This window comes from Fringilla coelebs (assembly GCF_963513975.1).
Source record: "Fringilla coelebs genome assembly, chromosome: 3".
NCBI lineage: Eukaryota > Metazoa > Chordata > Aves > Passeriformes > Fringillidae > Fringilla > Fringilla coelebs.
The window spans coordinates 78,988,986-79,013,418 of record NC_140030.1 but is presented as its reverse complement, the minus strand read 5'-3'; the positions used below and the strand labels follow the sequence as shown (position 1 = coordinate 79,013,418).

At 38.9% G+C, this 24,433-nt stretch overlaps 1 protein-coding gene across 1 annotated transcript in view; it reads right to left on the bottom strand.

Annotated features, from left to right (window-relative positions):
• RMDN2 (regulator of microtubule dynamics 2) overlaps positions 1-23,670 on the bottom strand; it is a gene marked incomplete at its 5' end in the record, with an annotated part of 47,124 nt that extends 23,454 nt beyond the window's left edge. The window contains 7 exon segments of the mRNA XM_084202929.1: positions 10,527-10,587; positions 14,876-14,978; positions 15,939-16,113; positions 22,448-22,913; positions 23,402-23,554; positions 23,557-23,640; positions 23,643-23,670. Coding sequence (XP_084059055.1) covers positions 10,527-10,587; positions 14,876-14,978; positions 15,939-16,113; positions 22,448-22,913; positions 23,402-23,554; positions 23,557-23,640; positions 23,643-23,670 — 1,070 coding nt within the window.
• Positions 23,671-24,433: the final 763 nt, after the last annotated feature.

The following is a 24,433-nucleotide window of genomic DNA, read 5'->3' as shown; positions in this document are numbered from 1 at the left end:
TCATTATTATTTCTATTATTATTACTATGATTATCATAAATTGGGGACACTGAGTGGTAAAAGAAATGTGAGATAATTTCTATAAAATACTTGTATTGTTAAGCAGTTATAAGTGAAAATATTTTCAGAGGTAAACCTATAAAGATTCAGATTTCCTAAGCAACACTAGTATCTTATTGACACTCCACCTAAATTTCTATTGCTTTCTTCTAATTTCTTCAACAGTTATAGAATGTTTATGCATAAAGAATCTCTTGCATAAATATCAATTACAGTTTCCTTGGACCTATTTTCATTGGTATTAAGACAACTTTGCACCTCTGTATAAAACTAACAAAACCACCAAAGAAATAGTTAAGCAGCAAAACCTCATGTAGATTATTTTTCTAATATTTTTCAGAATTTTGCTTTTTAATCAAATATTTTACAATGCAACACCAAACAAAAATAAAATATAATCCTAAAAAAAGGAAATCAAGTTGAAGTCCAGAGGAAAACATGAGTTATGCAAGAAGCTTACTGAATTAATTATGGCAACACAACTACAATCTGTATGGCATACACAGTTTATAAGCACTATTAAACATCAGCTTTCTTGAATTGCTTTATATAATGTAATTATTCAAGCTCCAGTGAATCCTGATTAAAATGTCATTGCTAACACAACCCAAGAAATTACTTTATTGCTCAGTTTTATCTAATGGTTTTAAGTCAGAAATGCACATGTTACAGGTTGTTTTGGTCAGTAAGTGTTCCCAGGTAAGGCACGGAGTCAGCAGAGCTTGTAAGAGCTCCAGACACACTGTCAAACGCTGTTGAGCAGAGTGTTTGTTGTGACCAATGTGCACTGGACAAAATCCAGCTAATGGCAGCACTAGTGCTGACAGAGCTGCAGCTGACAGAGTGCATTTCCTATGGGAACGAGTTGCAGTTGAGGGAAAAGGCAAGGGGTGGGGGTGAAGAAAGTTCAGGTATTTAGAAAGAGGGGGGAGGTAGTGAAAACTTTATTAGGGTTAAGTAACTCAGGCAACATTGCCCCTATTCCCTTCACTCATTAAGTGCTAATCAGATAAACTCAGCATACCATAGCTAAACGGATTGCTGCTACAAAAGAAAACAATGAAAAGCGAACAAGCTAATCCAGCATCTTGCAGTATTTCCCTGTCTGTGCGTGACAAGAAATAGGGCCTTAGTTTAAACTAGTTCAAAGAAAAACTTCTACTTACAGCTAAAATCTCTTGGGAGGGAAATCCCAATGAAATTTCCACTGAATTAAAAGTAAGCTAACCTACTAACTTTAAATACCTATTATGTTTCCAAAGAAAAGATAAAAATGTCTTTCATATCTTTAGGTTTTTTTAATTTGCTTTGGTTTGGTCTTTTAAATTTTATACTTTTGAAATGGACTAGACAGCCAATTGATAAAAAGTAATTATTTCATTTTTTAAATACTATGGCATTTTGGATATTAATTTCATTTCTAGAAAATCCCCCAAACAAAATAAAAAATGTGTCCTTTCTTTCCTGAGAAGAATTTTTAGACATTTTAAATAATTTTCAAAGAGTTTAAAACTACAGGCAAAGTTTTATTTTCAGTGGTGCAAAGGGTAATGTTAATGATTGAATGGTCTATATTGTAAGGCACCTTAAAGATCAAGTTTCAACTGCCCTGCCATAGGCAGGGACCCCTTCCACCAGACCAGCTTGCTTAAAGCTGCATCCAGCCTGGCCTTGAACATCTCCAGGGACGCCCATTCTCTGGGCAATCTGTTCCAGTGCCTCACCACTCTCATGGTGAAGAAAATGACCAAAGAAAACAAGGCAGGGAGTAACTAGAAATGCTTTCATCTTGGTCTTTCCATGTCGTTCTTTCTACAGCTTGGACTCCATGGTCACCTGCCCCACCTCGTGGTGACAGGAGGAACACTGAAAAGATGATCATATAACAAGATGCAACTATCTAATGAAACGGGTAAATAGCACGTCTGTTACAAGTGCAAGTGATACTGGTTCTGTGCACAGCCATTACCTCCCTCACACCCTTTGAATATCACAGTACTGCTTACAGAACTTCCACAGACAAAAATAAAGAGGAAATCATATCAGCAATGCGCTGCCAGGAATGACCTCTTGGCTGAGCTGATGTTACTCCTGGGTAATGTAAAAAAACCAGCCCCAGACACATTCATCTAGATAAACACAACAATAATTACCTCATTAGGACTGACACAGTACTTGGTTGGTGTAAAAAATGTTATTCCCAGATGGAAGAAAAATGACTGAACACAGTGTAGCAGCATATGATTAATCCCCACAATTAGCAAACCTTTATTAAGCATAAACACAATCAAACTCAGTGTAATAGGTCAGCACCACGTTCCTCCATTACAAACGATGTCCTGAAACTCAGACTTGCAAGAAACTCTAGCTGACAGAGATGGATGTCAAGTACCTATGTAGCCATCATGCAGAAGGTCCTAGCCAAAGTGAATTAACATTTTCCCTTCTGGTGCTACATGTGTATTCGAGAAATCTGTAAAGGGCTTATCTTACCTATTGCCAAAAAAAGAGAAGCAGGTTGATCCAATAATTTTATCAAATCAATCTGAATTTTAATATAAAAAATGATACCTACACTAAAGACTGCCATCCACAGCTTGTTCTACACGAGACAGATTCACAGTAAAGATTTTGAAGTCTCAAATGAAGATGAAACCACAGTAGGGCACTGAAATGTAGCATTATTTATCTTTTTCCTGAAAAATTTCACATGGCCAAAACCAGAAGTAACATGCACCTTCCCAGACTTGTTCCTTCCTCTCCTATATACCCTTCAATATATCCCAAACCAAAAAAAACCTTTTATGTCACATAGACTTTGGAAATGTGTGGCTACAGACTACATTCAGAAATCTAGATTGCCATTTTAGCATCTCAGTATCAATAGGAAAGGAAAACATCAATTTTTTAAATTGTGTCTGACAAGACTTTGCAAATGGGAGGAGAGTTTGTGATATTTACCACCACCAAAGTTTAATTCATGTGTTTCATAACTGTTTTTCACTCCCTCCTCCTTATCTGAGAAATATTTAACATGTAAAGTAGTGTGAGCAAAGGCTAATGTGTGGGCAGCACACAAGAGGCCCAGTGAAAAGAAACTTCATTCCCACTCCAGTTCTAAATGTGTTCTTGCATCTCCCCGCCTCTGCATGGCTCAGTTCTGTGCATGCCATCTGATATTTTAGCCCCCAACTCCCTCACTCAGCAGTTTCACCCACTTATATATTCTGACAGTCTCTGCAATGTAGGGAGACCCACAGGATTTCTTTTTGACATTATTTCAATGAGATACCAATTTCTATGTAGAGAGATTTTGCAACTGAAATTACTGATTATGATCCCTATTGCATTGCCCTTCCTGAGATCCCAGTTTTGCATACTTCATATTGTATCACTTTGGTACCAAGATATTTAATCTACAAAAATGCATCTGACACGAAGTTTCCATGGAAAGGTAAAGTATTGGTTTGTATTGGTATATGATCATCCTCATGGAGATATGGAAGCAGTGCCTGAGAATGTCTAAGATGGCCAACACACCAAGTAAGATGTGCCAAGGTGCAAAGTGAAGTGTTTAGGTGATTTTTTGTTTGCAGAGATTTTTTTGTTAATGGGGATTTTATTTCCCTTTCCTTTTTCTGGGAATATAACTGAGTCTACACTGTAGAAATGGGCAGAAATACACTTTTCAAATCAAAAATTCACCAGAGCATTGACGCTAAGCTCCAAGGAAACGTCAGATGTAGCACACACTTGTATAAGTAACACTTGCAAAAACACAAGTAACAAACCCCTACTTTGGTTTAAAAAACCTCAAAGGTAAGGACATTAAGAATTCTAGCTTTATTTGTGGCAACACATGCAGTATACCTAATCAAGGGAAAATGCTGCTGTTAATGTGTATTCACAGAAGTTCACTAGTGAACATGTGGATGCCATGTTTAGCATTCCTTAGGCTGTGAAACCCACAACTGTGTTAAATTCCTGTTTCCAGAAATTTAACTTTTATTTTTATTACAGACAGTTGTTACAGATGGAAATACAATCTTGAAAAAATTAGCAGGATAGTCTTCACAAGTGTAGAAAGAGAGTGAAACAATAGCTTTCAGAGAAAGTAACACAACAATTCTCCTTGATAGAAATGTAATAGGCATTATTAGGTTGTCAGAATTATTTCCTCTGTGACCATTCTGGCAAAAAGCTTGTAGTAAACAGATCTTTTCACATGTCAAACCTTCCTCCGCTGCACTTGCAGGAGTAAGCTGCAGTGTTTCACTGATCTACTTACTTCAGGACAACTTACAGCTTTTGAGAAATGGCTTCTGAATTTGAAATTTTCAATTATTTTAAAAAAATGATGTAACTCAAAGATTACTAAGATTACACATAATTAAGAAAAAAGATTGCTGTAAAATTTCTTTGGTCTTTCCATAAATCAAATACAGGGAAAACAACTAAGAGCTGGAAAACTTGTATTTCTGTACAAACTATCAATTCCTGAAAAACCCGACTGCCGGACAGAAACAGATGTTTGTCACTTGCAAGTTATCTGCCTCATCTAAGTTTAAATAAGGAATAATTAAGGGCAGCAGGTAACAAGCATCTATTTAGAAAAAGCTGAAGATTTAATTTTTTAAAGTTCTTGGTAGCACGACCATATCCTACAACATATTCCAAAATTTTGAAGAGTTTCGTTTCACTGGAAAATTATTTTTATGCCATTACACCTTACAAACCTGACAAATTATCTGTTAGAATTCTATTACTGAGATGGAATGTTCACTTTTTTGTGGGAAGTTTCTGTAAAATCATCAAAATACCCAAATGACAATGGTTATTCGTGTCCTTGATGGAACTAACCCGTACTACCCTTCTGTAGTGCTGCCTGCCAGCGAGAGACCGTACCTAAGCTCTGGAACTCACTTCCATGGAAAACCCAGGGCTTGTGAAAATATCTGTGCTTCTGATGAACACTCACACACATGACAGAGAAAACTCTTGGGGGGAGGTGTGTTCAGAAAGGGTCTTCCTTTACAGCCACTGGGTTTTCACTTGCTAACTTCACTTGCACCTAAACGAGACTTGCTGTATGACTCTCACCAACAGGTGACTTCTAGACAGTAACGCAAACTCAAGAGCAGCACCAAGTTTGTTTGTGGCCAACAAACCAAAGCTCAATACAAAGAATTACCTTTTTAAGTAATTGTCCTGAAAATTTGCCTTAACAGTAACCTTTTTGTTCTTTGCAAAGCCTGTAACAAGTTCGCCTCAACAAAAAAAGGAAGTGTGGGGATCTGCACAACCACAGAGAAACCTTCCAGACCTCTTCCCCAAACTCATGAAGTAAAACCAGCAATGAACCTCCCACAAATATAAAAATTCACTGGTTGTGCAAAAGAATTTAAAAGTGATAGTTTAGTTTTAAATAAAAGCACTGTTCTTATGCATCTACATTTTGTTTTCTGTAACTGTAAAGTTGTAAAGCAGCACAACTACAAAGCAACTGTAGCACCAAATTGTTCACCTAGCACTTCTAATTAAAATCCAGGTGATTAAGATGCTCCATGATCCAAGATGAGCTGCCAGGATTCACAGCTGTCCTTTAGGAATCACTGACCCACAAAATGAATTTGTTTGAGGCTTGGAAAAAATAAGAGGACCTGCAATAGCTGATGATAACTTTTGCATGTGAGTTCCTCCATAACTTGAAAAATTGACACTGGCTGAACAAAGCCACAAATCACTTAGAATATTTACTCTGTCTTTCTTTAGGGTGTTCATACAAATATTAAAGCTCTTTTTTCCTTTCCAGTGTTGCCATCTACTTCAGTTATTCAGAGGTCAACATTCAAAAAGTCTGAAGGTTTTTGATCTCATTGGCAACTACAAGATTAAGTATTATCACATGTTTGCAAAAATCTGGATTCAGATATGAAAATTATTTGCAGCTGCAATTCATTACGAAAACCAACTGACTACTTCAAGATATTTTGCCTTCTTTGTTCTGCATATGTTTCCTCAAATTTAATTTGAGGCTGAATACTGTTAGTGTTCTAATCAGTAAGTTGAACAGTTGGAGTGTTGATCATTTTATCACACAATTTTACAGAAAAATATAGGTGATACACTAAGAAGACATATGGCATTTTTCTGTTCTTAGATGAAGTAAATATCAAAAGTAAGGCAATACAGCTGAACTCTAGGCCTATATTAGCAAGTTTGCTCATGGAACGATTCCAATAAATTCCACTGGTGTACACAAAAAAAGTGTTCTATCTGACAGACACCTTAGAGCAGTTCCACAAAACAGAAAAATACCTGCTCTGGAAAAGGGTTGCTTTTTCATGTATAACTCTGTCTACACTAGGACAATTATGTGTGTCAAGGTGTCAGAAGAACTTGTTTATTTAGTAAATAGAACTTTCAAGCAGCAGGAATAAGCCTCCAAAAGAAACTTCCAAATGGGTCTATAGACCTAACCACTGCATGACAGGCACAGTGGAAAAACTGGAAAAAAAAGAAATAATTAAAAAATGCCTTTTTCTAATATTTCTAAATATTAGGAAAAGCTCTGTAGAAGATTTAGTAAGAAACAACATTCAACAGCACAACTCCAAATGACCCTTTAGTCATAGCAGGGAATATTTTTAGATCAATTCAGCTCCATTGAGAAATTCCCAATTAACTTAAAACCCAAAAGAAATTTACTCTAAAAATAAAAATAAGAGTACACACCTAAGGTAGGGATATTGGTAAGACAATAGGAAGAGATCCTATAAATACACCAGAAGGAAAAAAAACCAGAAATGAAAGCGCAGAACAATTAGCAATGAGGAAATAACGGCAAAAGATGAAACCAACGAGGCTGAATTCAATTTCTTCCTCACTTATATCCCCCCTGCTCCACAAGGGTTAACTGTAAGTAGAGAGCAAGGTACAGGACCAGGAAAAGAACAGGCTATCATTTAATCCTCACTCACTTAGTAAGCCATAATATATTAAACAGTTTAAGAGAACACTAGAAATAATGGATGAATGGACAACATAGACAGCAGTTATACCAAACGTGAGTGAAAACCTCAGTTGTGCTGATTGGAAATATCAAACTGCCTCAGAAATTACTAAGAAATCAACAAAAACTTTCTTCAGTCAAGGTCAGAAAACCAGCTTGGTTATCAGTAGCTGATACAGACTGACATAGCCTTACATGCAACAAACAGATGGGCTCACCTTACACAGGCTAGGATTATTTACCTTGTACAGCTTTAGAAAATGTCATGTTAGTAGTGAGATGAAAAGGAAGGATTTTGGTCTGAGACAAAGCATTGCTTTCACACTGACCTTGCGCTCATGCTGCTCTGTTACAGCCAGCAGAGACCCTGTTCAATTCACAGGACCCCAGCCCAGACACAGATGCCTACTGCCACTCGAGATGCCCTAGGGTTTCTCACCACTTCTGGATGATGGCCTGGAAGTGTAGAGACCCCAAAGGTCCTGTGTGATATCTGTCATGCCATGCAAATACCCTGGCACATCAAATGGCACATGCTGCCTTTCAACTCTCCATCCCCCGTAGTGCAGGATCAGGCCCTTGCTCACATGCAGGGACATATGACAGAGACAGAACATCCACGTGTCCATCTGGAGCTGGGTACTGCCCTTCAGCTTTGATCTTGACCACCCACTAGTGATCCTAGCATCTTTTTGTATAAATATTTGTTCTATTTTTTTTATTTTCAGTTGTTTTATCTCTGTCTTGTAAATATTCTTATTAACTATGGATTTCATATTATTTTCATGTATTATTTATCCATAGCTTAACTGCATTGCGTTGTTATCTGTTTATACACAGTCTTTTCTATTTATACCCTCAGGTAAAAATTCTGTCTGTGTACAACTTTGAGAGAACAGTTTTTACAGAGAAAATTCCCTGAAGTCTTATTTCCTGTTCATGGGCATTAACATGTGAAATAATGTTTAAATAAACTGGGAAAATTTGCATTAGGCCAGACTCAAACAATATAGACCTGCCACAGAGCTGACTACAGAAGTCTTGTGAGTAATACAGAAAGCCCCAACAGCAAGCAAAAAGGCAAACATAGCTGCTATCAGGGAGAAGGAGAAGTGTTACAGGCAAACCAGCCTAACCCAAAGACAATACAGGATAAATTATCCTGGAAGTGCATAAGATACAAAACAGTTAACACAAGGTTTTTGTGAAAAAAAACAGGATGAAAAAAGAATTCTGGCAAGAAAAAAAGCCTGGGTAAGAGGAATGCAACAAATGAGATACATCTTGTTCATGTGGCCTTTGACTTTGTCCTACCTGATCTTCCTCAAAACATAACCGTGGAAATATTTAGATTAAATCACCTGTAGAGATGGTTGCAGAACCAGTTTCACGTGAACCTGAGCAACGCTATAGGTGTTACCCAAAGTTTAGTGCTGGGTCCATTATCTTCCAGTAATTTCATTAATTAAGTTAATGATTTTAAAAAGCCCATACAACAAAAACCGCTTTTGAAACAAAATGTTAATCCATGAGGGGATGCATTTACAAACGTAAATGGCCTCAAACCTCAGAAATAGTCAGAAATAAACATGAAATCAATTAAATGTGTGTAAAATACTTTATAAAGAATAAAATATAATAAAACAAGTTTAAAAAATAAGTTACAAAACAATTCCAACTGGTTACGTAGCAGCACAGCACAAAAATATCTATTGGGACCACAGATGGAACAACTATTGTTATGCTAAACAAAAATATTCCAATGTTCCTCTGGAGCATGGAAGTCCATTCTGCCCAGTATTTAGAGCCTTATTTAGATTGGCAGCACCATTGCACTTACATCACACTTCAAAAATCATGCAGTAAGTCAGAAAGATGTCAGAAAATAAAGACAAGCAGGTAAAATATTCAGAAAAAAAATTATAGTGACCTATTTTAATCTATAATGTTTATCTATACCTCTAGAAAGACATCAGTTAAACAATAACTGATAAAAACCTCATGCTCACTTGCAACCCAGATACATGAAGGATGAAAACTGCAAACCATACAGAAATCCATTTTCTGTTACAAGAAGCAGTAGCTTAAAAAATGTAAGATTTTCCTCTTAAACCTCGCAATTTGGCTTTCTGAGCTAACCTCTGGAACACATCTCCTTACACTCATAATTCTTCCCCTGTTAGATGTTCCTGCCAGGACAGGATCTCACATGTGAAGTCCACCAGACCACCTACATCTCCCTGCACAATATGTAAGGGTTTATCAGGATAGTTTCTGCCAGTGAAGTTGCATTTATACTAGGATATTTTTTCAGTCTTGCGGGCTGAGGAGGAAGGGAGGGGCAGGATTCATACTTGGATGTGATTTTGTGGTTGTTTATACACAGTTCTAGCTGAGAGGGGTACACCAGCATTACCCTGAGGAAGTGGCCATGACTGTGGTGAAGCAAAGAGCAGAAATGGCTTTAAAGTGCTTTCAGAAAGAGAGAAAGCAAGACAGAGAATTACCTTATCAAATGACAATGTCTGTGACTAATCAGGTATCTAAACCTGAGATAGGTGACATGTGCTCCCTTTGCTGGCAATGGAGATGTTGTCAACTGAGCCCCAGGAGAAATTCACCCTCATGCAAGACTAAATGAGCAAAATTGACTCCAGTGAACTGCACTCCAGAAGGGGCTGATTCCTTTAGATTGTGAAAGGAGCCTGGGGTAAAAGTATTTGTTTTAGATATGAAGAAGTTTGGTGAAAGCCCATCCCCTAAGTGCAAAGACAAAATTAATGAAGAATGTATAAACCAAAATTGTGAGGAAAAGCTAATAATATTAGAAAAGAAATCAGGAACTCAGTAAAATTTACTAATAAAATACTAAGGTGAGGAACTATCAGCTAGAATTCAGCAGAATTATCTTTTACCTGACAATGTTGATTTGATAAAAAAATATTTATATTTGCAGAGTTTGTTAGTTCTGGCAAGGTCTACAAAACTAAACTAAGAGTCATGCTTGGAGAAAAACTGCATGATAAAACAAAAATCGAGAAGTTAATTAAAATCATAGTCTTCTATGTCTATTTTTAATTATCACAATTTAGACTATTACAAGAAAAGGAAATTCAAGGTGAACTGACATTATTTTGTGAATTGTTGAAAGGGAAGGAAAATGGAAAACTATGGGTTGAGTTCTCTGAGCAACAAAATAGTGGCTTAAGCAAATACTCTTATGTACATTTCTTGGTTCTTATTGAAGTATGGTTATTGAGTTGTTTCACATGCTATAGTAAATGCTTCACAGAATAGTTCAATATAATCTTTAGCAGCAACTGGTGATAACTGGATTTTATAAAACAATGAAAAAATATTAATGACTAATTTATGAAACTGATGTCAGATTGGGTTTTTTTTTCCTTGAACTTAATAAATGTACACAAGTTTGTAAAAACTTTCTCAAACTTACCACTGGTGACTCTCAGCACTCCCAGCATCCAGCTGAATAGCCTTTTCAGCTTTAATCTTTCCTGTAAATGGAGTACAATACATGAAAGGATTTATTGTACTCTTCCACATTTTAGGTGGCTCCCAAGAACAAAGCAATCTGATTTACTCTAGCAGCAAAGAAATTGCTTCCTGTTCTTAGAAACATTTAGACAAACAATGTAACATCCTGGCTTTACTTACATAGTCATACACTTACATATAAGTATATATACACTATACATGCAATTTTAGTATTTTCCTTTAATATCCAGTTCAGATGCAGTTAAATCAGGGAAGGATTGGACTGGACTGCCAAAGGAAGCCGTCATGTCTGTAAGACTGAAGAGTCTTAAAAGCAGGCCAGACAAGCACCTGTCAGAAGAACCAGCAAAGCCGTTTCAATGCCTTGGGTACAGGAACAAACTAGTTGAAGTTCCTTCCTAGCACAAAGCCTTCCTTTAAGTTCCACTTTTAACTGAATAAAGATGACAGTAGGTGATTTGATCAAACCCACCCCCCCAGTAAGAAGTTCAGATGAGATGCTTGCTGTTTGCAGAGTCTCAGCTGCAACCAATTAAGCTGCACTGACATTTCTGTATTGTAAGTTCATTTCATAAAAACAAAGAAATAGCATACACAGTCCTCCTACCCAGTGGAATGAAAAATAACCATACTGCCAGCTCTCCTGCAGTCTCAAGCCCTCTGCAGCACTCCCAAAAACTGAGATTAAAAAGGCTGCCGCCACCCCCACTTCATGAGAATGAGCCAAACTACGCTGGTTACTCAACACCTAAGACTCACTTTCATTCCATCATTCTTTATCTCTCCCTTTTTGCTATCATTCATCAGTCTTTTGCTATCATCCATCAGCTGAGTTTACATACAGTTACAGAATCACAGAATCTGCTGAGTTGGAAAGGACCTACAAAGACCATTGAATCCAATTCCTGGCTTGCACAGGACCACCCCAAAGAGTCACCATGTGCCTGATAGCATTGTCCAAATGCTTCTTGTCAGGCTGGTGCTGTGACCGCTTCCCTGGGAACTGTTACAGTGCCCAGCCATACTCCAGTGAATAATCTTTTCCTGATGTTCATCCTAAACCTCCCTGACTAAACTTCAGTCCATTCTCTTGGGTCCTGTCACTGGCACCACAGAGATCAGTGTCTGCCCCTCCTCTTCCCTCATGAGGAAGTTGTAGCTGCAATGAGGTTTCCCCTCAGTCTCCTCTTCTCCAAACTGAACAGACAAAGTGACCTCAGCTTCTCCTCATGCAGCTTCCCAACAAGGCCCTTCAACACCCTCGTGACCCTCCTTTGGATGTTCCCCAATAGTTCAATGTCTTTGTTACATTGTGTCACCCAAAACTGCCCCCAGCACTCAAGGTGAGGCTGCCCCAGTGCAGAGCAGAGCAGGACAATCCCCTCCCTTGCCTGGCTGTGATGCTGTGCCTGATGCCCCCCAGGACAGGGTTAGCCCTCCTGGCTGCCAGGGCACTGCTGGCTCATATTCAACTTGCCAGTGACCAGGATCCATGGTGCTATTTCCCAGCATCTCGTTCCCTAGCCAGTCCATGCATCCAGGGTTGTCCCATCCCAGGTGCAGAATCCAGCACTTTCCCTTGCTGAACTTCATACCGTTGGTGATTGCCCAGCTCTCTGGTGTCACAGACATGTTTTATGAAAAATCCTTTCCTTAGGATTTTTCCTCCTGAAAAGCTGAGAAGCCTCAGGAACAAAATGTAAACAATTATTATCTGCTGCTGTGGAATGCAACAGGTGGATCTGTGATTGGTCTCATGTGGTTGTTTCTAATTAATGGCCAGTCACAGTCCACCTGTCTCGGAATGTTCAGTCAGTCCGAGCCTTTGTTATTCATTCCTTTTCTATTCTTAGCTAAGCCTTCTGATGAAATCCTTCCTTCTATTCTTTTAGTAAAGTTTTAACATAATATATATCATAAAATAATAAGTCAAGCCTTCTGAAACATAGACTAAACTTTCTCATCTCTTCCCTCATCCTGAGACCCCTGCAATCACCATCACACTCTGGTTTGTGAGGTCTCTCTGCAGGTTCTCTCTGCCCTCAAGGGACTCAACAGCTCCTCCCAGTTTCGTATCCTCTGTGAATTTGCTCTGTATCCCTTCCAGTCCTGTGTCCAAGTTATTTATGAAAATGTTGGAAGAGCACAGGGCCAAGACTGGAGCCCTGTGGAACCCCGCTAGTGACAGGTCCCCAGTCTGATGTCACCCCATTCACTGTAACCCTTTGTGTCTGGCCCGTGAGCCAGTTGCTCACTCATCCCATGATGTGTTTATCCAGCTGTGGGCTGGACATTTTGTCCAGAAAGATCCTGTGAGAGACAGTATCCAAAGCTTTACTGATATTCAAAAATATTGTATCAACTGGTTTCCCTTGATCAGCTAGGTGGGGTACTTTGTCATAAAAGGAAATCAGGTTTGATAAGCAGGACCTTCCTCTCATGAAGCTGTGCTGGCTGCGACCAATGACTGCATTGTCCTCCAGATGTTTTTCTATACCTCCCAGAATAATCTGCTCCATAACTTCACCAGGCACTGGTGAAGTAAGCCCAGTAAGACTGACAGACCTATGGTTGCCAGGGTCCTCCTTCTTGCCCTTTTTGAAAATCAGAACAATGTCAGCCAACTTCCAGTCAGCTGGACCTCTTCAGATTCCCAAGACTGCTCAAAAATTATCAGGAGAGGTTTTGAGATGACACCAACTAGTTCTTTGAGGATTGTTGGATGAATCCCATCAGACCCCACAGATTTTTAGGAATCCAGCTGAAGCAGCAGATAATACACAATTTCCAGGTTGACTAGGAACTGATCATTCTTGCGGCCATGGTACTCCAGCTCAGGGCACTGATAACCCCTTGCTCCATCTCCCGTGTTGAAGACAGAGGCAAAGAATACATTAAACATCTCTGCCTTGTCCATGTCCCCATTTGTGAGGCGACTATCCTCATCCTGTAATGGGCTGATGTTATTTTTACACTGCCTATTGCCATTAATACATTTGAAAAAACTCTTTATTGTCCCCCACAGTCCTGGCCAGCTTCAAGTCCAGTCACTGATAAAAGCACAAGATCCAGCCACAGAATTTACTGTTTTCATTTACTTTGTGTCATAATCCTCACTGCACTGTAGGATTTACATACAAAGACAAGTTGCTACTAAAGCAAAGACCGTATCAATTAAGTTGCTAAGACAGTGCAAGTCTTCAGGAGTATTTGGATGACAAAAGGATTGGAAAAGGGAAGGACCTTGAACAAACTGAGGTTGATTGTGGAATATGTTACAACAGCATGAAGGCGTCATACTGCCTTTAAGGATGACAAAGGACAGCTGAAACTGCTTTGTCGGTGACACTGTCACTGTCAATGACAAAAAGTCAATGAGAGGTGTCACGAAAGACAAAACAACCCAAACTTGGGTTACACTTACAAAACCTGACTTGGTGTGGCAAAAAGGAAGGGGCAATGGAGAAACAAAAAAAAGAGAGAAATACACTGACATAGAGGCAAAAAAGATTATTTTAAAAACAGTGCCTTGACTGGAGGAGAGTGACACAGTATAGAGAAGACGTAGGTTTTAACGTAATAAAAAGAAGGCTCAAAAAAAAAGGGAAACAAACTGTTCCTCTAGCCAATATCCATCCGGACAGTGAAAGAAAGGGCAATGATTTTAAAAGCAACCAAAAAAAAGTGCTATGACGAAGAAAATTACAATCTTGTAGAGATTAAATTGTCAAACAGGACACCTGGGGAGAGATGTCTGGAAGTAATATCAATTGTCACACACCACTTCTGTTTCTGGTCAACAGTTGCTCCAGATTCACAGAGCTTCATCCCCACCATCACCACAAAAGAGACTGCTGATATGAAGGAGTGCTCCCTGACCACAGGAAAGCAGAAAAACAAACTTTGACCCAGCCTCAGCATTTATTTATTCCTCTTGCTCTCCCAAAGATGTAATTAAGAAACTGTGCTAACAACATCTGGGAGTTTTCACATTCTGTATCCATCTGTTTCTCAACAAAATACAGGATTTTAAGGCAAACTGCAGAGACAACAGCCTCCGATTGCAACCCATTATACTTCTCTGCCACTGATTTTGGATCTCTCATTGAGGAAAGAATGAACTGAAGTTGCAAACTGTGGCGGTTTACTACACAAAACATTATCATTACAGTACAAATGCTCCCATCTATTGGATTGCAAATTCCTTACATTGGAAAACTTAACCAAAGTTCAAAGCATGTTTCACTACATTCATATGGCATTCTTCACAAACATTCTTCCTCTTACCATCAGTTACATATTTCCTCTTCTCCTCAGCATCAGTAGTCATCTCAAACAGATCTCCATAAGCACGTGCAAGCCTCCAAAGAAAGTCCACACAGTTTTCGTACTGAAAGTAGAGGACAGCTACATAATTAAACTGATCTGAGTGTGATTTAAACAGTTTACTTTCACAATGCTTAAAATTAATAAGATGCTTAAAGCAAGTAATCAAAAGATGGCATAATTTTTTGTAAATTCTCCATCCTTCTACGTACTACTTTTAGTTCATGTGAGAACCAGTTGACCAATCTTCCATGGACAAAAGAGAATACAGCTTTTGAAAACACCCTAGACTGTCTAAAGAAGTTTTATTTTATAAATAAGTTTAAACGTCTTTCAATATAAACATTTACAAGGTAATCCAGCAAAGCACAACAAATCCCTGAACAAGTGATGTGTATTTTCTTTAGGAAAGCCATAAGCACCACACTCACTTACAATATCTCATTTACCTTTCTTGGTATTCCAATATTCAGATGAAAATACAGTCAGAACTAATGCTTGCCAAACCAGAATAAAACGGTACACTGAACTGAGCACTGCACATCAAACCATCTTTAAATTTTACCTTGGGTTACATATGGGTCCAGTAAAGCCAAAGGAAAAATTCACATGAATGGTATTAGAAAGGAATAAGCAGACGAGATGCTCACAGTTTGAGAACAGTAGGTCTGGTTACTACTGAATTTTACAGGATTTTCTCACACAGACTATTCCAAAGCCAGCAGAAGTAAGTACAAGCTACATCAAAAAAAGCCCTGATTTTTCTTTGCTTTATGAAAGAATTCCTATGTCAAACAAAGCCTCAAAGTTATTGAATCAGAATGGGATATAAAATAGTAGAACTCCTATGCCCACACAACATGAATATTGACACCAATTTGAAATACTGTTTTTTGACTATATTTTAAAATATGCTTGAAATTTCATAGTCCATTTCTATGTGCATTTTAAAGCTTGTATTTAGTTCTCAAAAGCAGTATAAAGTATAAGTTAATAGCAACATAATATTGTTTACCCATAATACCTTGTCATTGTTCTCAAGCAGCAGTCTGAAGCCCTCCTTTTTATCAACGTCTGAACCCTTGTGCAAATTGTCCACCTGCTGTAAAAAATTTAATAAGTCTTCATCTTCTTCTGATTTCACACATCTCTTTTCTTCCTCGGTGTCTCCTTCAGAATCAGTATGAGCAGTAAGGTAACTAAAATCACAGAAAATAACAACCATTTTTTCTTTAAAAAAAAAGGGCATTGTTAAATTAAAAAGCAAAAATTTCAGAGTACAATTTATCTCGGTTGTCCAACTTTAAAGGATTTTATTAATGATATCAAGCTTATTGTTATTATTACAAAACCTTTATCTTCAAAGGGATAGCACAGTCATATTCCAAACATAACAGGTAAGTAATTATACTGCTGCCTAATGCTCCATTAAAAAAATGCAGATACATATTAGAAACACATGTAGCCTTGTGTTTCATATGCAGAACACTTGAAATCATTAACGTGTTTTATGACATGCTCTGTAACCCTGAATAGGCCTCTTCAACTCTTTACCTCAATTTCCCTATTTTTTGAACAAGGAATGAGCTTACTAACCAAAATATAAGTGCTATAACAATCATTTATACAATACAATATTTTCTTAAATACTTTTAAGATCTAAATACAAGCCAATAAATATAACACCATTGTTATAAATTCCTTATTTCTTCTGAGCATTCCAAAGTTCAGAGTATCTGAAACTGGAAAAGCGCTTATATTGATTCATGATGCTTAGCGCACAAGTACTCAGCACAAGGCAGTCAAGGGCAAAGAAATATTTGCAAAAGCATAAATATCACACAGAGATAAGCAGGTGGCCTTACTGTCCAAAGTGCTGAGAGTACATTAGGGTACTCCAATTTCAAAGAGGAGCAGCTGACAGCATTGTTTTTAAAAAGCAGCCTTTTGCTTATGTACTAAAAATGGACAGAGAAGCTTCATCTTCTGCATGTCCACTTTTGAAAATATTTTTCTGGGGAGAAGGAATAGTGTAAACCTATCAGCTGCCAGGTTCAGAGATTTTCTAAATGGTTACTACGAGTATGAAAAGCATGGAATGTACTATACACATTAAGTAACTGAATAATCGAAGTAGAACATAACAGTCAGTATATAAAAAAATCTATTTATTTTATCAGAAATATAACCAGGACAGAAAGCTAGCAGTCAAGAAGGTTACTAATCATGGCTTTAAAATATTCTGTTTTCAATATGCTGCTTTCAGAACAGATGACTGTATCAGAGCAGATACTCTTCCAGCCTGTAAATGAACAAGTGCAAATGCTTATGAAGCTACAGAAGTGCTAGATGTGGCATGACAGTTTTGCTGCAAAATTAACCCAGTGGCACCAGAAAGAGGAGTAAAAAATAAGTTTGGATAAAACAATATATACACAGACCATGTGTACATGTTCAAACTGAAAAATATCATTGAGCAGAACAGAGATGGGAAACTTCATATGTTTCTACAGATTTGTTTTACAAAATCTTGATGATGCTGAAGTTGATGACACATCCTCTGCTGTATCTTGCAGAGACTATATTCAGTCACTGAACATATATTTTCATTTTCTGAAGCATGTTTAAAACCACAGCATATGGTTCTTTAATAGTTATTTTGAAGTGGGCACAGATATATATCATGGCTGCATTTTTAAGAGCCCCAACTTAATCAAATGTCTAAGGGAGTTCCTGGGAAGTGGGACAATCTTTTAGCTCCAATACAAAAGTCTGTGGTGTGAAGTAGGCTTGGAAAGTATCTTTCCTCACATGGTTTAGATGCTCCATTCCCACTAAATAAAGGATAAATGCACTGAGGATCTGGGCAATTCCCAACCTAAAATAAGGGCACTAGATAATATAAAAGAGCAACAACTAAGCAGTAAAGACAATATCCTTGGTTACAGGAATTTGGGCACTGCATCAAATGCTACCTAAACAGGTAAAGTCAAGAATCAGTGTTTTGTAAGTCAGTGTAGGTGTTGTATTTCTTACCTTTGCTGCATAAACATCTGCTAAAATTTTTATGATCACTACTATTCCATGTTAGACAACAGATAAAAATGATTATTAGAAAATGCTATTCTCCCAGCAAAAAATACAATGGCCAGGTGACTAATACAAGTTTGGGCTGACACCCAAGCCCATTGGGCTGTCATTCCAAACATGCCCAGCAGAGATTTCCAGCAGCACTATATCATGACACAGCAGCACATGTCATGACAAAACATGAAATTGAGACAAATTCACATGACATCAGGTAAGTAATATATTTATTGGGAGACTCATCGAAAAAGTGTGAAGTAGGTCACTATCTAGCAGACCATGTGAACCCATAAGGAGTTAATTACAAAACAGCAGCGACAGCAGGGCCATGTCTTACCCATTCCCTCTCATCTCCACTGTACTTGCAAATTCTCTCCTACTTATTCTATTTACCTGCCTTATGAACCCTCAAAGTATTTAAATGTGGAACAGACACTCTTAAACATTGATTAGAACGTCATAAATTTCAATTTACTTGCGGGGCCTTCAACAAAGCAGCTAACAGTCTTATATATCTATGCATTCTAAAGCACTGAAATCAGTACTGACACAAACAGAAGTGGAGATTCTTCCTAACACAGTTTAAAAACTCCAGGACTTTAAGGACTGATAACATGACTCCAAAAAAGACATAAACAGAAAACAAGGAATAGTCATTATTGTTTGTTCTACAAATATTCCACACAACAGAAATCTGCAATTTTACTTGGTATTTTCCTGCAAGAGGTTTTATCAGATGATAAACAGAAAAGTGATTTACAAGTGATAAACACATTGATCAATATTTGAAAAAACGGAAGAATGTTTTAAAAATGTCCAGAGTCAGTGCCAACTTGTTTTCACCTTTATTACCAATAGATTTTAAATAAAAGAGGAAAACAGTGATAAGAATGTGAGGAGCAACGATCAACCAACAGGACTCAGTTGTATCACAATGGACTGTTCAAAGTTCAAAGGACAAATGGGAAGTGTACTGGAGACTCACCCCACTGTTGCTAAGCAGTTCAGTAAATCCCAGAACCTAGTACTGGATTAAATAAGCTACATGGTATAAAACACCCTTGTGGTATAAACACAGTTAGGTGGTTCAAAAACTGTGTTGGGGTGTCTGTAAATTGGCAGACACTGGGCCTAACCAGGTATCATTTATTCACAACACTTCAGCTTTTACACAGATCAAACATCATCTGTCATCTTCCTGCCAACTTAGAAGAAAAACACAAGCTGACACAAACACCCTCTCATCTGCTCTGGCTTATTCCACAGAAAGGTGATTTTATGTCACAGATGGATCTGGATCAAATTTGCACTGTATGATTCAGCAAAGTGCATACCCATCAGTAATGATAAGTGGCTTTCAAGGAAAGGTTTGGGAAACTGGATTCTTAAGCCAACTGAAGGTCGCATTTAAAATAAATGAACAGCAAAATAAATTAGAAAATGCTAAGTGAAATGATACTGAGAAGCAGGCAAGGGAAATTTCTTGTTGACTAAACTATTTCAAGGAAAAATTATAAATAGAGCATCTATCAGAAAAGAATTTACTGCAGTGAATCATTCTGGTGCCTGATGCCAAATGCAATTTGAAGAGCTTGGATGCTGGGCCAGCTGAAGACGTGTTCCAAAATGACACTGATGTCCAGGGTTCATCACTGCCATATCAGGGAGGAAACAACTTGAAAATCACAAAGAGGAGAATTCGGTGACATGCTCCATTCCAGGTGATCATCTAGACACAATTTATTGTATTTGTAAATAAATGAGTGCTTGTTACACATTCTCAAATGTTAAACATTGAAGTTTTCACTAGGACATTAGTGGAACTGAAACAAACTAAAAAAAAAACAAACAAAAAAACAATACAGAGAAGCACAGACTAGAAACCACAGACCCTTTACTATTTAATGTCTCATCCATTCAGTGAGCCTTCCATTCAGACTGTTGTTACGTAAAAATATAGCTCATTTATTAAAACATACAGGACATTTCTCCACTTACAAAAATACATAATTTTTGAAAGGCAAAACAGAAAACTTCTCTTCCCAAGGTGTTGAATACCAACAGTGACATTGAGAATATGCCCAGAGCAGATCAAAGCAGTGAGGGTCTTATCAGAGACTGTCAGCTACCAATATTTAATGGTAAAACTAGGTAGTACTAAAAGCTTTTCTGGAAGAAGTTTACAAACCTGAAACCAATGTAGTCATCCAGCACAAATCCATAAAACTCTTCAGATTAGTTTATCTGTCAATTCCCAGCATCTACAGATTTGTCAATTAAAAACAGAAGTGCTTAACTCAAGCAAAATCCTATCTTCTAGATCATGAAATTACTGCTGAGGCAGTGAAACACAATGCACTTTAGATGGGAGTATAGAAAGGTGAAAAAAAGTTTTATCAGTAACAAAGAGCAAATTTTTTTTTTTCTGTAGTCCAAAAACAAGCACCCGAATGCACCATTGTGTGTGGAATTAGCCACAGAAGAGTATAAAACAATGCACATGGTGTAAATGCCTACAGCATATGAAGTAGTGATGTAGAGTAACTGGAAAAAACCCAAGCGTTGTTATTGACCCTCCTGGCCATGCACCAGTCATTAAAGTTACAGAAGACCTTGGAAAAAACTATTTATACAACTGTACACATAAGAATTAACAATCTATTTGCAAGAGGAAGAAAAAATACTATTTATTTAAATGAAATCAAATTATCTCAAATTTAGAGAAGATATGAAAAACAAACACATCAAGTACAAGGTGTTAATAGGAAAAAAGCCCACCTCTTTTCATAAGGGATTGAAAAACAGCATTGGGAAAGAGCATAGCCAAATGACTAATGCTAACTATAACCTTGAATTATCTTCCTTGCTTCTGACTGTACACAAATACTTGTCAGAGAAGGCCTCTCTTAAGGACACACTCAATGCTCTTGCACACTATAATCACTTGTATTGGATCACTGCATCAGCTTCTTCGTCACACAGAAGAAAGAACCTGAACATACAAGTTTCCTTGGCTTGTTGTCAAACAGCAACACATCACTCCTGATCAGAAAACAGGATTTTCTCAAATAATAAAAAATAATGACAAAAAATAAATTATAAAAACATGTGGAATAACCCCTGCTTTGCATCTGTGAACTTGGTAATTCATAAGCTGGTCCTTTTGCCTTATCTGCATCTCTGAATATTTTATTCATAACATGAAGGCCTATGCAAACCAAGCAATGGATGATATAATCTAAGAAACTAAGAGAACCAAGATGTTTCCACACCAGATGAAGGAGGACTATGCTTGAATACTTACGCCAGCCCTGAATACTTAAAATAAAGAACTGGTTCATAATAGAACTGACAAGTCTTAAAATATGGTATCAAAATATAAGACTTGTGAACCATGTGGGCTGGGATGTAACATAGAAAGAAATTCTGCTCACAGGAATGAAAACGAATGTGGAGAAACTGTTAAATATAGAATTCCATTAATATGCAGCATGTTAGCTGTCTCCAGAATATTACAGTTAGTTAAAATATTTTAAAGAGAAAAGGTGACATAATGAGCAATTTACAGACATAATGCTGCCTACACAGACGTGTAAGACGCTGAGAAGTAGCTCAAAAAACTCAGTTGCTATAAACATAGTATCAGTAAATTGCATCTAAGTATCTAATCTGATTATACCAAAACAAAGTTGTAATTACAGGAGATTAATGTCAAGACAAAAATATAGTGCCTCTCCTGGACTCCTGGTACACATCATCCCCCAGCGTGTTCCTCAACTCATGAGAATAAAAGACCCATTAACTGTAATGTGACTTCAAGATGTGATCAAAACTAGGAACTTTCTACCTGAGTCAGTACTCTAAATTCCTCACTTTTTGAGCCACCAAAGTCACTTTTTGAGCCACCAAAGAGTGTATACAACAGCTCATATACATAAACATTGCCACTTGTACAGAGGTTTTGCTCAGATGTAACTTCCATAGTATGCAATGCCTCTAGGCAGAACATGTAATAACTCATCTGTGAGGCTGATAAAAAAATTATTAGGAAAAGCACATGAGCATTTGTACAGTTCGAACAAACTCTGTCAAAGACACTTTGCACTAGAAGAACTTTTAAAATTATACCAATATTCTGAACTTTGCCTCTCATTGCATAGCTATGTAGCAATACTGCATCAGTGTTACCAAACACACTCTTAAAAAAGAATCTGTATTATTCCTGGAATTAAGCCAACTTCAACCATAGTGCAGAGTCAGAGATGGTCACCAAGAGTCTTCTCTGGTCTAAAAACTGTTAATCTGAATGTTTTTAATTATTTTTCCAGAAGTATAAAATCTATATCAAACTTTTAAAAAGCTCCTGCTTACAGTTTTATAAAGGTAATGATGCAACTTGCACTGCATGTGTACGGTAGAATATGCAGATTATTATTATTAACTCACCCTCCTTCACTTTCTGCCTCCTCAGAGCTGGTCGTTTCTCTTGCACTAGAAGCTGTCTCTGCTTTTCTCCGCCTTGTTGCTCTGTGTGATGGGCTAACTTTCTGAAAATCACCTTTTCCTTGAAGCTCATTTCGAACAAGCTCTTCAAGTTTTGGAATGGCTTCTTTCAGATATTCCACCTCTCTCTTCAGTTCGTCCACACTTAGTAGCAGGCCATTCAATTTTTCTAGTATCTGCAGTTGCCTTCCATGCAAAACCATTACTGCTCCTTGCTCATTAGAAGCCTCATTTGGCAAGCCCACAGAATTAATTCTGTTACCTATGTCCCGCAACGCACGAATACGCACAGATGCACCAGGCCTTCGGATCTTGCGGTAACAAACCAGCACCAGGCTCAATCCAGCAGTCCCTGCCATTATGCCCAGCATAAGTCCTTTATTTTCAAAGGGAGACATTTCAGCACACCCTAGAATTGCGAGACAATGATAAAAGAGTTTAAGATGTTTCTCAGTGCTCTACGCAAACGACTTGCTCTGCTCTGAAACCACGAAAGGATAAACCAGGAAGAACTGCAGACACAAAGTTACACTTTTTGCAGGTTCTGGAATACGAGGCGGCAAAACCAAGACTAAAGTAGGTTTGGGGGTGTGAGGGGCGCTGGCACGTGGGCAGGACCGCAGCCTTCACTCTTAACCGTCCCGGCATCCTGAGATTTTTTTGTTTTAATGCGAGAAACTCATATAATCGGATTTTCCGCCACTGCAGAGAGGCGGCAACCCAGCTGTCAGGCCGGAGCGCCGCCCGGAGGGGCGTCACGCCGGTCCCCCAGCCCCACCGCGCCGAGGGCAGCCGGAGCCCCGCTCTCCCCTCCTGCCCACCCCGCAGCCGCCCCAGCCCTGGCCCCAACCGCCCCGGCAGCGCCGGCCCCGAGCCCAGCGCCGCCTCGGTACGTACGTACGGCCGGGCCGGGCCGGGCCGGACCAAGCCAGGAGCAGCAGCGCGTCCGGCCCAGAGCCCGCAGCTCTCCCGCCGCGGCACAGGGGGCGGCGGCGGAGCCGCCCCGGGGCGGCGATACCCGGATCGAGGGGGCCGGGCCTGGGCCGCACCGCCGGCCGGGCCGCCCGGGTGACGCGCGCTGCCCGGTGGAGGAGGGATTCCCGCAGCGCTGGGAATCCCGGCGGGCCGTGCTGCTGCGGGACGCCGGCTGCACCTGCCACGGACATGGCTCGAAATACGCCGTTCTAGAGCAAGTGTACCTGTTCGTGTGTCTGCCCACAGTCTGGTGGCCGCTCGATTTCACCGGTTTAACCTTTTGCTGCTTCTAGGCCACAGAGAAATTGTGTTTCCACTGCGTTGGTGGAGACTTGAAGCTGCAAAATCACGGAGAAACCCCGCCCAGTTGCCAGGAAGAGGGCAGTCCCGGCACTAAAGCCTCATTGCAATTTAAGCCATCTAAGGGCCCAAAGCTGATTTTACCAAAGTCCATTATAGATTGCTCAAAGTCTGGAGGAACTTACCATAGAGTCATAGAATGGTTTGCGGTGGAAGGGAACATTAAAGGCCATCTAGTTCCAGTCCCCCTGCCGTGGGCAGGAACACCTTCAACTAGAACATGTTGCTCAAAGCCCCATTCAGCTTGGCCATAAACACTTGCAGGGTTGGGGCATCCACAGCTTCCCTGGACAATCTGTCCCAGCGTCTCACCACCCTCACAGGAAAGATTTTTGTACTAGTGTCTAATCTAAACCTAGTCTCTTTCAATCTGAACCAACTTCCCCTTGTCCTGTCGCTCTTGTACATGATATTGCCCCATCTTTCCTTCAAGTTCCCTTCAGGTCCCAGGCCCCAATTAGGTCACAACAAAGCCTTCTCTTTTCCAGGCTGAACAATGCCAGTTCTCTCAGCATTTTTCATAGGAGAGGTGCTCCATCCCTCTGATTAACCTGGTTTTCGTTATCTGGACTCATTCCAACAGATCAATGTCCT